The sequence below is a fragment of the Apus apus genome, chromosome 23 (genome assembly GCF_020740795.1).
Source record: "Apus apus isolate bApuApu2 chromosome 23, bApuApu2.pri.cur, whole genome shotgun sequence".
NCBI lineage: Eukaryota > Metazoa > Chordata > Aves > Apodiformes > Apodidae > Apus > Apus apus.
Window position 1 is genome coordinate 6,482,877 of NC_067304.1, and position 13,784 is coordinate 6,496,660.

The 13,784-nt window shown below is 46.0% G+C and overlaps 2 protein-coding genes across 4 annotated transcripts in view; one reads left to right on the plus strand and one right to left on the minus strand.

Annotated features, from left to right (window-relative positions):
• The window catches only part of MAGI3 (membrane associated guanylate kinase, WW and PDZ domain containing 3), a 59,932-nt gene extending 56,379 nt beyond the window's left edge, over window positions 1–3,553 (plus strand). Inside the window, exon 21 of one of the 2 annotated variants that reach the window (XM_051638786.1) lies at window positions 393–3,553. In XM_051638786.1, coding sequence (XP_051494746.1) covers window positions 393–1,486 — 1,094 coding nt within the window. In that variant the 3' untranslated portion in view covers window positions 1,487–3,553. The remainder of the gene's footprint in view (window positions 1–392) is intronic. The other variant, XM_051638787.1, reaches the window with a different exon arrangement.
• Window positions 3,554–3,690: 137 nt separating this feature from the next.
• On the minus strand, window positions 3,691–13,779 carry PHTF1 (putative homeodomain transcription factor 1). Of its 2 annotated transcripts, XM_051638791.1 has the most exons (18): window positions 13,729–13,779; window positions 13,607–13,663; window positions 13,459–13,528; window positions 12,896–13,054; window positions 12,489–12,645; window positions 11,587–11,709; window positions 10,612–10,771; window positions 10,159–10,332; window positions 10,001–10,078; window positions 9,045–9,254; window positions 8,578–8,706; window positions 7,872–8,144; window positions 7,206–7,337; window positions 6,946–7,032; window positions 6,444–6,599; window positions 5,942–6,037; window positions 5,176–5,301; window positions 3,691–4,804 (listed from the first exon to the last, which is right to left on the minus strand). In XM_051638791.1, the coding sequence occupies exons 1-18, from the start codon at window positions 13,771–13,773 to the stop codon at window positions 4,784–4,786; spliced, it is 2,253 nt and encodes a 750-aa protein (XP_051494751.1). In that variant the 5' UTR covers window positions 13,774–13,779; the 3' UTR covers window positions 3,691–4,783. The 2 variants fall into 2 exon arrangements, with proteins under 2 accessions (XP_051494751.1, XP_051494752.1); XM_051638792.1 differs by lacking the exons at window positions 3,691–4,804; window positions 5,176–5,301; window positions 5,942–6,037 and having other exon boundaries at window positions 6,483–6,599; window positions 6,938–7,032.
• Between the last annotated feature and the right edge of the window lie 5 nt (window positions 13,780–13,784).

A 13,784-nucleotide genomic window follows, 5' to 3' on the forward strand; every position in this document is an offset into this window, starting at 1 on the left:
CAACTTCTCACTGTTTTCAGTTTTCTTGTAGTGTAACAGTTTCCATTAATTTTGTGTTCTTATATCAAACAATGTAAATCAGGGACTTTCTATTTTGCAGTTTTGTTGTGTGGGCTCTGAAGTTGTGGTGGTACAAGAAGGTGTCAGTCCCACAGTGACTATGCCAGCGTTCTCAGTTATTTTCCTAAATCAAATCTTCATGGTTGTTGTAGGTTGTAGAATGATGCAATGGAGAAAACTAAGTAAGACTTGGAGAGTATGCCACTCCATCATCTTCTTTAAATTGGAGATTTCATATAGCATCCTGGAACCTCAGTAGTATGCATGTTTCTAAAATACGGATTGATTTATTTTATAGTAATTTAGTGAAATATCTTACTGTTCACTTCCAGGTGATTGGGAGAGTTACAATCCATCTTCATCAAATGTAATATATGAAGAACAGTCACCATTATCTTCATCTTCACATTCTGCTTCCCCATCTGAGGTGTGTCATCTACCAGGAGAAGCTTTAATGAGAGTTCAGCTGCCTGAGAAACTGGAACAAGCAAAGAACACTGTGCCTGAACAGATAAGCACTTTACCTGAACACCAGTTGGAGATGAAGCCTCACTCCTCTCCCCAGAGAACAAAGAACAGATGGGAATGTCCCTCCAGTCCTGGGTTTGAAATCACAAAAGGTAGTTGGGAAGTAGGGACCAGAGGAGACAGATCTGCAAGTCCAGAAAAGTTAGGGGCTGCTGAGGGACCCACTCCCATGGGATTCCAAAGCCCCAGAAAAGGGGATCCTGAGAAAACCTACAGCCATCTCTCACATAAATCTGAGAGTTCAAGAAAGAGTGAGAGTAAAACCACAGAAACAGGAATGAACAATAAGAACAAAAAAGAGTATTCCAGTGGAAATCAAGGAAGGTCTGCCAGTCCCCAGCAGCAACTCAGCAAGCAAGGAACTGCTGAAATGGTAGGCAGGGTACAGGAATATAAAGATGGAACAACTGGTGGTGATAAAATGACTGTTGAGAGATTGAGAGGTGGAAATGGTAAAACAGGAGTCACCAGGAAACACACAAAGCAGAAAACCTCTGGAAAGATGGAAGTGTGGTCTCCAGAGCAACAATCTGCAGCATTTGATGAGAATAATCTTCCATTCAGTGACTCTAGGAGAAACACCTCTGAGGACAAAAAAACAAAGAAATCAGACCCTGGAGAGCCAAGTTCCAGCAGATTCAAAGCTTCCAGTCTTTCCAATATTCCACTGCTTTCCATGGAGAAGCAGAGGAGGCTCGAGACACAGGACCCTGCTACGCTGAACAGACAACACAGGGAGAGACACATGGAGCTGCCTAATGAAACCAAAGATGACAGAATTCCCAGATCCCAGAGTAGTTCTCCAGTCAAGAAAACACCAATAACTCCTGGACCATGGAGGGTTCCAAGCACGTGTAATGTCACCCAAACAGCAGGAGTGGCTGAAAAACGGGTTTGACTGACACTTTTTTTTAGAACATGTTTTAATCAAGTTTCTAATAATGGTCATTTAAAAGCATTCTTTTCATGAAGTTGTCATTTTTTTCCAGGAACTAGTTAAGAGGGCGGAAAGTACTTGATTAATTCTTAAATTATCTAAGCTGCATGAAGGACCTTTTGGATTTTGCTTAATTGAGACTCTGCCATGAGCTGCTGTCCCCTCGTCCCTGGGCAGGTGGTTCTGCTGCTCAACATTGTGCTGCTGTGGCTTCTCAGACAGTGTTGTGAGTTTCTGAACAAATTATTTAATGCCTCTATTGCCAATGTGATCATGACTCACCTCCTGTTCTTGTGCCAAGTCATCTACTGTATCCAGTCAATCTAACCCTCCTCATATGTATTCCAGTCACAGAAAAGACAAGGTTTGGTTTGAAAAGGGTGTTTTCTCAGGAGCGTGGTGTGTGTTTGCAAAAGTAAAAGCACCTTCTCACTGGTGCAGTAAGAAAACGAGTGAGTTGGTTCCATCAGTTTTAGGGCAGCAAATGAGCCATTGATGCTGTTCAATTGATGGTTTTCCTTAAATTTTTATACCTAATGCAAAATCATGTAGATAAAAAATACATTTGACATAATATTTTGTAATTTTGCTTTTTATGAACACAGCAAAATTCCTTTATTGATTCATAAGGATGTAACAGCTGTTGGCAACATCCATCTGAAAAGAGAGAATTCTGGGCTCTGTTAAATGAGGCAATTCCCCTGGTCTTTGTCTCACCCTTAGTGGTTCTTTGCACACAACAGCAACGAGAGCATGTTTATTTTCAGGCTCGTGATGCTGTATGCTGAAATCCCATCTTCAGTTATTTAATGCTAGTTGGGAATCAGGTTTTTCTCCTCTGTGGAGGAAACAACTGGACCTTTAGGACTGAACCAGTTGCTACTGCAGCTTCTGCAGGGAAGTTCATGCCTGTGTGTACTGAATCTCCCACGTGCTACTTGGAATGTGTGTATTCTCAGAGTTCTAAGGAGGATATTGTACAGGGTACATGAGACTTAATATCTGTGGTTTGGGCTAGAATATGTGTTTTAACAAGAGGAATGTTATGACCTGAATCTGTTCCCACACCAGTCCTACAGCTGTAAGAGCAACAGACTGCATAAATTGAGGGCTTTTATTTTATTCTAGTGATGATTTCCTGCCCTGTCAGGTTTTTAAAGATGGCAAAAACATGGTAAAATGATCCCATTGGTCCAGTTTGCAGGGGAAGGAAGTGCAAAAGATAAAGCTTTACTTTTAATCATGATAAAATTCAAACTAATACTTTGCTATTTGAAAGCGAATGACTGAATATCTCATTTCGGCTTTGAAACATGTAATGTTTTTAAAGCTTAACGAAGGACATGAATCAGTCCTGAGCTGAATTCTTTAGCAGTACAGATGACTACTCAAAGAGCTTTTTAAACAAAGACTTTGAAAATTAAATAGGCTTTAAAGCTGTTTCAAACTGTGCTCTGCTGCTTGACATTGGATGATCCATTGAGATTTGCTGTGTAGCATAATATGTCCAGATGCTCCCTGTGTGGAGCAGGACTGTGAAGATGTTTAATACTTTGAAGTAGCCAATGTAGATATTACCCGTGTATTCTTAACAAGATGATGTTTTATGTTGAGTTGTATGCACTTGCCCTATCCACTGCCTACAGTAACCAATTCAGACATTAAATACAAAGATGAATTAGTACCACTGACATTTCCCTGTCATCAACTACCCCTCTATTTTTCTATATGATAATGTGACCTGATTTAGTGTCTTACCTGTGTGTGATTTCTCCTTCCATAGGACTTGTATCTGTACTTGCTGTATCAGATGACTTAGCAATGTGGCCTTGGAATGCTAAGCAATGTATGGATGTACTGGGTGTAAATGTTTATATATTGTACAGCACCTTTATACATACTTCTGGGGTTCTGACTAGAGAGAGACTGTAAATCGCTCATTATTTTTTATATAGATATTAAAAAGAAACTCCAGTTCATGGCCTGTTGGTTCTGCACTGTATAAAATAGATTCTTTGTTGACTTTCAGTGGTGTGATACTTTACTTTAAATACGTGGCCCAGGTTTTACTCATAGACATAATACTCTTCTGGAAAACAACACATGCAATTTATTATTGGAAGTTCCCTTGACTCCCCTGAAAAAATCAAGTCATGTAGAATCAGTTGTTAATGTTGAAATACTTGTACTCTAGGTTTATTTGTACATTTGATATATAAAATTGTCATCTCCTTGTACATCTTACAACTTTTCCTCATACAGAAAATACCTGTAAACAATTTACTACCAACAATTCTTACTCCACCTTACCCTGTATGTGACAGCAGGAAGCTATGGGAAGTTCTTCAGGTTACTTTTTTCATTAGTTAATAAACAGGCAATAGTAGTCAGTTAAGGAAAGTATAAGTTTTAGAAGTGTCTAAAACATCTTGTTTCTTTCCTGTGCCCTTTCTAAACACTCCTCTCTCTCAGGTGAGGAAGCCTTTGCCCCCTCTCTCCCTCAGGAGCCCCTGTGAGCACAACTGCAGCAGCTCCCAGAGCTGGGAGCAAAGCTCATCAGAGACACCAGGAAGGTCCCAGATAGATCAGGTGTCCCAGGAAACAAACAGCAACATGTCCTATGGTTGATCAGTGCTTCACTTGGAGTTGGTGGTGCAAGGTTGTTCTCCTGTCACTAATCTTTTCACAAAATGATCATTTATTTGCAGAAGACCCAACAGAAGCCAATCGGCGTGGCTCTGTTATTGCTTCACTGCCAAAGTGGAGGCAGAATTCCTCTTGTGCAGACCAGGTTCCACTGCACCTGCAGCAGGTGGGGATGAAGAGGCAGCACCTCAAACACACCAAGGTTTTAAGGAAAGAAACACTCCAGGACATCCAGAGCTCTCTGCAGAGGATGCTAACTGAAACTTGTCACCTGTACAGGGCTCAGGTGCTACAGCCAAAGGCACCTGTACAATCGTGGGTCTCCCTCCAGTCACAGCTCTCAGGGCTCCTGGTGTCCACCTGCAACTCTCAGGGCTTGGTGCCAGCTGGAGTTTGTCCCCATGAGCTACCATGGGTGACTTCACTGATCAGACCAGTTTATGCTGGATGTTGTAGAACAGTAAAGCAGAGGGAGAACTTTTGATGCACACACCAAGCATCTGTTTCCCAAATGGTAATGACAGATTTCCATACCTGGAGGGCACCTCTGCTCTTTGTCCAAGCTCTTGGCTTTCTCTGGTCTGTCGTGGCAGGGTCAAGTGTTTGGTCAGGTCATGGTTTAATTTTCCATAACTGCAAAGAGAGAAGAGTGTGGGTCTGATTGCTTTTCATCTATAGGTAAGACTGTCACCTTCACCCATCCTGCTGTGAATGCTCAGCTCAGCGAGCTGCAGTTTCAGTGTGAGCCACAGGAGGCAGGGAAAGAACCCAAGATTCTGACTAACAGCTTCAACTTTGCACACAGACCTGAACAGGAATTCAAGTCAGGCTTGTCCTTCCCCCTAGCACTGGCTCAGGGAAATGGTGACTCATCCAGCACGGTCTCTTCTCTGAACTACTGGGCTGACTGAGCCTGATTCAAACCCAGGACCTTGCTGTGTGGTGGGAGGACTTTGGCAGTGGTGCCAGAGAGACCCCAACCAGCTGTTTCCCGTTGTACTTACTCTGATATTGAAGCCTAGAAGATCACTGATAACACCTGAGACAGCAGAGAGTATCACAACACGTGTTATATTGTAGATTAATGGATTCATGGTCAGCCCATACAGCCTAAATGGAGTATCTAATTCCTGCAGTGAAAGGGAAAAAAAAGTCCATTAGCATTTGTCCATACCAGAAGCAATTGATCCTTTGATGTCTAGCTTGATCCTGGCTCTCTGGCAGACTTTGCCTCTGTATCCTTAAATGTACATGCAGAAATTCCCATTCTCTTATGGCCCTCCCAGCTCAAAGATGTTTTCTGTTAGCCATATTCAATCTGAAAAGTCTTCTTTGTGGCCACACTGGCTCCATAACAGGAGCTTGGCACAAGAGGCTTTTGAATTTTTCCAAACTAATTTAAATTACTTTTAGACTAGGCTCTTATTTTCCCACATATCTACTCTGCTGCTGTCAACAACCTTCAGCACTGAAGCTGCTGAGAGGAAATGCAATTCAAGCAGCAGAGAGAGAGACAGCTCAGACTGGCCTCTCCTCTCGCCTCCCTAAATTGCAGTAAACTGCTACTAATCAAATGTTTGCAGCACTAATTAAGCACAGCAGTCTTGTATTGCTTGATCTTATGCCATGACTATGGAAGCACAGAATAACTCCTTTTGTTTGAGAACTAACTGATGAAGAGACGAGAAATGTGAAAAGCACAACCCCACACTCCTGTCATGAGCCACTGCTTCCAGAAAACAGCACAGCTCTGTGCTCGGGGGCACCCACCTTCAGCAGCTTTGTAGATAACTTTAGAACATTGTTCACTAGAGACAGCTGCTCCTTCTTGTTTGGCTTCTTCTCCATCTTGAGGTATAAGTTGATCTGTGACAGAGACATTACACACCAGATGTTAATATTCCAGCACTAATTCCCAACTACCTTTCTAACTGAAGGAAACTAGAGCGAATTTTTGCACTCTGCTGTCACCCCTGAAGAAGCAATGCATCCGCAGACAGGAATTTAGCAGTGATTCTTCTTTTCCAATTGACATAGCTAACATGTTGATCCAGAGATAAAAATAATTAAGAATTTTAGAATATGAGTCTGTCCAAATGTTTAACAGCTTGTCTTTCCCCAGCTGCAGTGTTTTATTTCCGTGTGTGCAGCACAAGTATTATCTTCTAAATTTTAAAATTGGGTTCCAGTATTTTTTAAACTGGTTTCAAAGGCAACAAGTATATCCAAACAAGCCACAAAGCCAAAGAGAGAATAATCCAAATGGAGATACCTGCTCAGTGAGCAAGACTGAAATATTACTGTATTTCTTGTTGGTTTCAGAGCCCAAAGATGCCAGACGTAGTAAGAACAGAAGAAGTGCTGCCTCCCAGATGAGGAACTCCCAGTTGTAGGCTGCATTCAGAAATGTTTTGTGACCCTTAAGAACCTGTATTGGGGAAAAAAGCACCCATGTCAATAACAAGGAACATGCCTGTTGTCAGGAGAAATTGCCCTTACTCCTCTGATGACACCCATGCTCTAGAACTACTGACAGTTTTTCCCTTGAAGTGTAACTCCTTTGTGTTAAAAGGTTGAAGTAAAAGGTCTTGTTTCTAATCTGGCTTTAGCTTGGAATTTGGTTGTGTTTTTTTTCTTTCTGCTGAGAAGAGGATGCTTGTTCTTTCTCTTTCCTCCCTCTTTCCATTTAATGGGCAATAAAATGCCTGTTGTGTGTGCTTGGGGGTTCCCTCTACTTTTTTTAAAATTTATTTTTTAAAAACTTACAGTCTCACCTGGGCGCAGCATATAAAAGCAATTGAAAGAGCCAGTAGGAAGATGGAGGACACGACCACGTCCACGGATCGCTGCGGGCCTCGTCGCTGCGGAAACAAAGAGGGAGTCAGGGCTGAGGCAGAGCTGGGATGTGGGGCTGGGACTTGTGAGGGGAAGAGCAGGGATGTCCAGGGGGGCAGACAGCACTGGGGTGCAGCTCCTGTACCTGCAGAGTTAGTTACACCCCCCTGAAATAATCAGATCCTGGATGAGAACTCACCTTTAGGTATGAACGCAGGGATAACCAGATCTTAATATTTTCTACCTTCTTGAGTCTGAAGTGAGGAATTTCGTATTTCCTGGCTTTCCGAGCTGATGTGATGTGACTAAAAAGCTTGGCAAACAAAAACCTCTGCAAATTAAAAACAAAAAATGCACACACAAACATAAATTAGTCTTAAACAAAAAAGACTGCTTGGGATGGCTTAGTGTTAACTGGCAGAGAAGGTCAGCCCTGTGGCACATGGAGGAGGCCAAAGAGTCTTGGCAGTGGCCACGTGTGTGTGTGTGGCAGTGGGAGGTTAGAGCAGTAATCCCAGCTGCCTACCATGCAACACCACAGCCACTTCGACAGAGCTGCTGCTCACAGTCCTGAGGGAGCTGTGTGTGATGCACCCAAAATAACCCTTATTATTATTTGTCCCATGGGGGCAGGGTAAGAGGGGGAGAACAGGGGTCAGGAGGGGACTTACAGGCCTAAGTTTATGACAGATGAACAGGAGTCTTACCAGACTCTCCAACCTAAAGTTCTTGGACATCTCTCCAGCTTTGACACGTCAGCTGGCTGAGCCATGCTTGCCTTGCCAGTGTGTCCCATCACAGGCGGCTTGGCTGTGGTCGAGCACCTGCCCCATGGCTCAGGGAAGGCAACAGAACATCCCCCTACCTGCTTGTAGGTTTTCTCAGCAACACACATCATGAAGAAAAACATCCAGGTTAAGCAAAGTCTTTCAAGGAAGTTGATGGCAGAAAGAACGATGACAGGGGTGCTGGCAGGTGCCCCACAGAAGATGTGCAAAAGCTCCTTCAGGGAAATGGAGCACAGCTGCTCCGGGTGATCGGCGCGGACGAGTCTGTAGAGGAACGGCAGGAACGCCAGCCCGATGGTGAGGAGGTTCCCCAGCATCTGATACCCCACTCCTTGCTGGTGCGCATTAACCTGGCAAGCAGGAACAAACACAGGACAATTTCCTGTTTGTTTTTTTTTTTGCATCAAGGAGCAGGCATGCTGTTCTGGCAGTATTAATTCAGTCAGGCATGCAGTTCCCTTCAAAGGACATAGCCTAAAATAATCCCACCTGTTTCCATCCAGAACCAACAACACACAGTCAAGAAATAACCCCCCACCTTCAGCACACTGCAGAGGCAGCCAACAAGCATCAGCACTCATTAGTCTTCAACAGGACCTTCTACATTTTGGTTTATGTGATTTTAAGTAAGAACTTTTGGGACAGCTGTATTTGCAGTTGAGGAAGGACCAGTTTTATACTGCACTTCATATTTGCATGTACAGCTATTTTCAAGTTTTCTGGTGGTGGTTTTTTAAAGCAGGAGGGAGGGAGGGAAGTTGCACTGCCTTACAGCCCTCTTACCCTGCTCATGATAATCCCACTGATCTCCAGCACAGACATGTCCACCTTCTTACAGTCATTCCCTTCCCAGATCAGTGCACTCACTTTTGCAGATGCTGGACTTGTGTTCTGCAGCCAAAACAAATGGTTCTATAAAACAAAAGAATGCAAAAGGTACATCATCTATTTCTGTCCTCTATTAAATAATTCAAGTATTTAGATTGAGAGGAGGATTCCAAATTTGTCTTTGGGTGAAATACTTTGTTTTGGGATTAGCAGTGGTCCAGGTAATGCCAGCAGGGAGGAGGGAGCTGATCATTGATGCCATTTAGCTCACTTGGTGTGGTCAGCTGTGGTTACACTGTACCGACAGCACTGGGAGGTGGTGTTCAAATTCCTTGGGAAGGCGGGGGGAAGGAGAAGGGAGGGGTCTGTGTCTGTGTGTGTCCGTTCAGAGCCTTCTCAGCTCCCAGCCGCACAGGACAGACCTGCTGGAACACGTCCTCGGCCGGGTCGCGCCGGGCGGCCCTGGCGCTCAGCTCCTCGCTGTCGCTGGTGCCCGAGGAGCGGCACTCGGGGCCGTGCAGCAGGTCGTCCCACAGCATGTCCTCGGTCTCCGAGTCCTGCCGGGTGCTCTCCGAGTCCCTCCGGGTCACGCTGCAGCTCCGGGATCCCCCACTGATGCAGGACCTCGAGTCCTTTGCAGAAGAGCAGAGTGTTGACAGTGCAGCCCCACACCTGGTTTGCAGACCCCCTTCCCCCCCAGCCCAGGGCAGGTTGGAGCCCCTGGTCCCACCCCCATGAGGCCATTGGGAAAGACAAGACCCCTCAGGGACAGTTTGTGCAACCAGAGCTGCAGAGGGGACTCACACAGCACGACTGCCCCACCTCTGTTCCAAACTTCACAATAAGAATCGACTTACTCATTCTAATGCTAAAGTTTTCTGGCTTCTGCATAATCTACAGTAAGATTTCATTTATACTTTGTACTTATTTATATAATTTTATAATTTGATATTCAGATATTTTATTTCTATTTTATTTTCAGGTGGAGGGGTGGCAGAGGGCAAGATAAACAAAGTAACGAAGTGAATGAGTATCACAGAATAATGTATTCATTTTAAAATCAAAAACTTACTAGCATAAAAGCTACAACACTGTGCTGCCTCCTGAGTCACAGGAGCAACTGTAGCAATTCAACACCAGGAATTGGAGGCAGCCCAGACCAGCAGAGTGGCTGCCAGGAGAGTGATTTGTTTGTTGTTTGTTCTGTTTTTGTTAAACAAAGTAATATACTCCTAATTGCAAACACAGTTTGCAAAGCTGCTAACAAGCCCGAGGGAGGCCACACCTTGTCCCTGGGACACTGAGGCACCATCATCCAACCATGGCCCCAGCACAGGCAGGCCCAATCAAGCCCTGTCCCTTGAGTTTGTCACCTTACCTGACTATACAGTGTGGATTCCAGCTCAGACTCCACAACACTGTCAGAGTCTCTGGCACCTTTCAGGGTTTGCTTGACCTGCCAAAACCAGAGGAAAACCAGCTCACTATCCATAGCAAAAAACAGTGTGGAAAATGGCATATATTCTACACGAGTACCTGTGAGACAGCCTGGTTCAGAGAAACAAGAGGCCTCCTCCTCTTCTCCTCATAGCTGTTGTCACTGGAAGCCCCTTCAACGTTCTGGCGCAACAAGACCCGCTGGCGCATCGCTTCAGTGTCCTCCTCACTGGAGAGCTCCTCAGAAACAGCCCCCCTGGTGGAGCAGCCCCCCTAGCCACACAACACCCTGCGTGAGGCTCAGGCACAGCAAAGGACCAGCCTGAACAACACTTGGCTGCTGTAACAGATGGAAAGTGCTGACACTTCCCTGCCAGCTGTTCAGCCAAGAAGCAGGAAGGGGGTTAGCTGCTCTACATGCAAGCAAGGACTAGTAGAAGCAGGGAGTGTCTTCTATTGGATCAAACCACACAGTTAAGAATCAACAGACTTTGGGGCACATACAGAATACAGAGAAACTGGTGACTTTAAGTGAATCTTCCCTGCCAGTACCTGATGGCTCTTTTCCCCATCGGAAAGTTTACTTTTCTCTTTGAAGTGCAACAGCCTGTGTTCAGATCTGGTGTGTCTGTGTGCAAAGGCAGCACCCACAGCACTCACACCAGCCTCTGTCTCAGTTCCTTTCTCAGCCACCAACTTCACTCTTCTAACTCTGTGAGAGAAAATACAATTAAATGCTTTTATGTCAGAAAAAAACTCTGAGGAAAACATCATGGCCTCTTTCACTTGCCACAGAGGTACAACATCAAACAGCATTGCTAAGGGAACACATAACTGCCTTCTGCTGACAGGGTCTTTGTGTCCAGATCCTGCTGGAGAGATTTACCCCTGCCTGTCTCTAACTGGACGGTTCTTTTGTAACTCTTAATAGTATTTTAAAACTTCTAAAGCAAGAAGGAAATATTATTATTATTTTGAAAACTAAATTAGAAAGAAAAAAGAGTAGCTCAGAAGACAAGAAGTCCTCATCAAGACAAAGGACCTCTCAGTTGAAAAACCATCAAGAAACTCATCTGAGAAAACTGCAGAAGACAACAAAACATTATCCCAAACAATCCAACTTCCTTTTCCTCTAGTTATTTTTAGAAAAAGTGCAGTGGTGAAAAGTAGCATGACTACCCAGGCAACTTAAACTAAAAGGCACAATTGCTTCTGGAAATCAGGTAAAACAGTAACATAACTTCAGCACAGACATTCAAGAATCACTTATCTGATAAATAAAAACAAGCCCCACCACTTCCTGCCACTCATGTGAGGCTCAGGTTTACCTGCACCGTGAGACACGGTACGAGCTCCTAATGAGGACACACCAGCATTCCTGAGGAATCAGCCTCCAGCAGCACCAATCCTGCCTTCAGCCCAGGAGAAGGTGACTGGCAGCCCTCGGGAGGCCAGTGACAGCTCAAACACACTGTGCCCGTTCCCCAGGGTCCCTGCACAGAGCCAGGCACAGCCAGGATCACCTACCTCCTCCGGAACAGCGCGCTGAACACGGTGTTCAGGATGGATGCAGGTTCAAACTGCTCCTCTTGGCTGGTTTTGTCAGAAGACCAACTGCTCCCATCAACACCCACAGATTTGCGTAACTTCCTGATTTTTTAAAAAATAATTAAATTTGCATAGCAGGCTACTTTTAGGTCTTCCTTAAAAGATCTGAATCAGTTTTGAGCAGTTTCTAGATGCTGTTTTTCTTAAGTCATGCAGACAGAATGCTTATTTCCAAATAAAATAGATGTTGTTTAGATCAACAAAAGTTATGCACATACCCACAGGACACCAGTATACCACTGGCAAAGGATGCAACACGTAAAATCTGGTCTATTCTTTGTTCTAGAAATCAAACGGAGGCAAAACTACCCACATCCATCATCCTGTGCTCCAATATATTGCATCAGTGTTTGACCCGAGTCAGACACCCAACAGCTAAATATCTACTAGATGGGCCATCTCCCACATGCATAAATGCCCAGCAACGACTCCACACAGTCATCTCTGCCACCATTTCCCTGCTCTCAATGAACACCAGCAGCTCCCTGCAGCTGTGACTGCAGGACACCAGACCCACGCAGCCCTGAGGAGCTGTTCTGCACTGCATGCCCTGTTCTGCACTGCATGCCCTCCTCCGGCCACGGGGAGAAACTGTCCTTAAAAGCTACATCAGAAAATGAAACGGAACCAGCCCTATCACAGCCCGGTCAATCCGCAGCTTTTGTCTTGGTTGTAAGATCACAAGGAAAGCAGAAAACTCTCGTTTTCACGTTACGGTTACACAACACATTTACACCAAAATAGGAGACAACGCATTTCCCCATGAACCCCCCTCCCCAGCCCAGCCCAGCCCAGCCCAGCCCAGCCCAGCCCAGCCCCACCTCCTGCGCCGGCCCAGCCCGTTGCCCGCGGGCCGGGGGGCCTGGGTGGACACGATCTGGCAGTGCACGGTGCCCATCAGCAGCATCAGGCACAGGGGGCCCAGCACCTCGCTGGGGTTCACCACGGGCACCAGGAAATACAGCACCACAGCTACGACTGAAAAGGAAAAAAAAAACAAACCCCAAACTGTACAAAAAATGCAAACATTAAGAGCGTGGCCCAGTTTTTCTTCCTTGACTATTCATTTTTATTCTGTTTAATGATTTCTGCAAATCCTAGTGCCACACATCTTGAAACCCACGCTAAGTAGGTCTCAGGATACTTCTGCTTTAAAGCATGGACTGCAAAACCATGTCCCATTCCTGGCAGAACAGGGGCTGTGGCACTGACCACTGCCACCCCTCACCTTGCATAACATAGAGCACCAGGAGCCACATAAAAATCCTCTGGGAAGTGACCTGGATCCACCACTGGCTGAACAATGGAAAAAACACAACTCTCACAATTCCCTTCCGAGTTAGTGATGTCCAGGGGATTTCGGGCTTGGCTTTGGCAAACGTAGAGCCTTGGAATTAAAGGAAAAACAAACAAGTTATTAATTGTGAATTACAAGGATTTCCTTACTTATGACTTCCTCCTTGGCCAGGACACCACAGTCCAGACGGGTCACAGCAGCTCAACCACAGGCACATCCTGCCTTTTATTCCCCTGCCTGTTCTCACCAACCCCCTAGCACCGCTGTTGTTGAACCACCCCAAAACTCCTGCCTCTGCTCTCAGGTTGTCCGTGCTCCTTGTGCACTGAAGCCAGCACAGGCGTCCCCCCCGGGGCCTCCAGCCGTGCTCGGCCCGGGAGCTGAACCACTCGGGGCCGCTTCACAGTTCAAGGCAAAACCCCCTCAGAGCACAGGCCCCTCTCCCCAGCGACGGCTGCGCCGGGACACCAGGATGCCTCCCATGGGCCGCTCACCTCGGATCAAATCCACGTCGATCAGGTCGGGCTGGATGTGACCCTTCCTCTTAGGCTTGTTTTTGAGGCCCTACGGAGCCGAAAACAAAGGCCTGTTAGCGGCGAGGGGAGCCGGGCCCGGGCCGGAGCGCCCGGCCGCCAGCGGTACCTTCATCTCGGTCTGCTCGATGGACTTCTCCCATATTTGCTGGTCGTAGGCCCCGATCTGGAAGGAGAAGGAGGCTGAGGGCAGGGCCGGGCCCGCGCCCGCCCGCGCCGCGCCGCACTCACCTTCTTCTGGTACCAGGAAATGGCATCTCTGTCGCGAGCGGCCATGGGCGCCGGGC

What these genes read in the sequence shown, in the direction of transcription:
- PHTF1 (XM_051638791.1), bottom strand. Translation starts at nt 13,773, where the DNA reads ATGGCCGCTCGCGACAGAGATGCCATTTCCTGGTACCAGAAGAAG. An exon ending in CCCTGCGTTCATACCTAAAG is followed by an intron (nt 7,033 to 7,205) that starts GTGAGTTCTCAT and finishes TTGTTTCCGCAG; the next exon opens with CGACGAGGCCCGCAGCGATC. An exon ending in CTTTTATATGCTGCGCCCAG is followed by an intron (nt 6,600 to 6,945) that starts GTGAGACTGTAA and finishes TCCCCAATACAG; the next exon opens with GTTCTTAAGGGTCACAAAAC.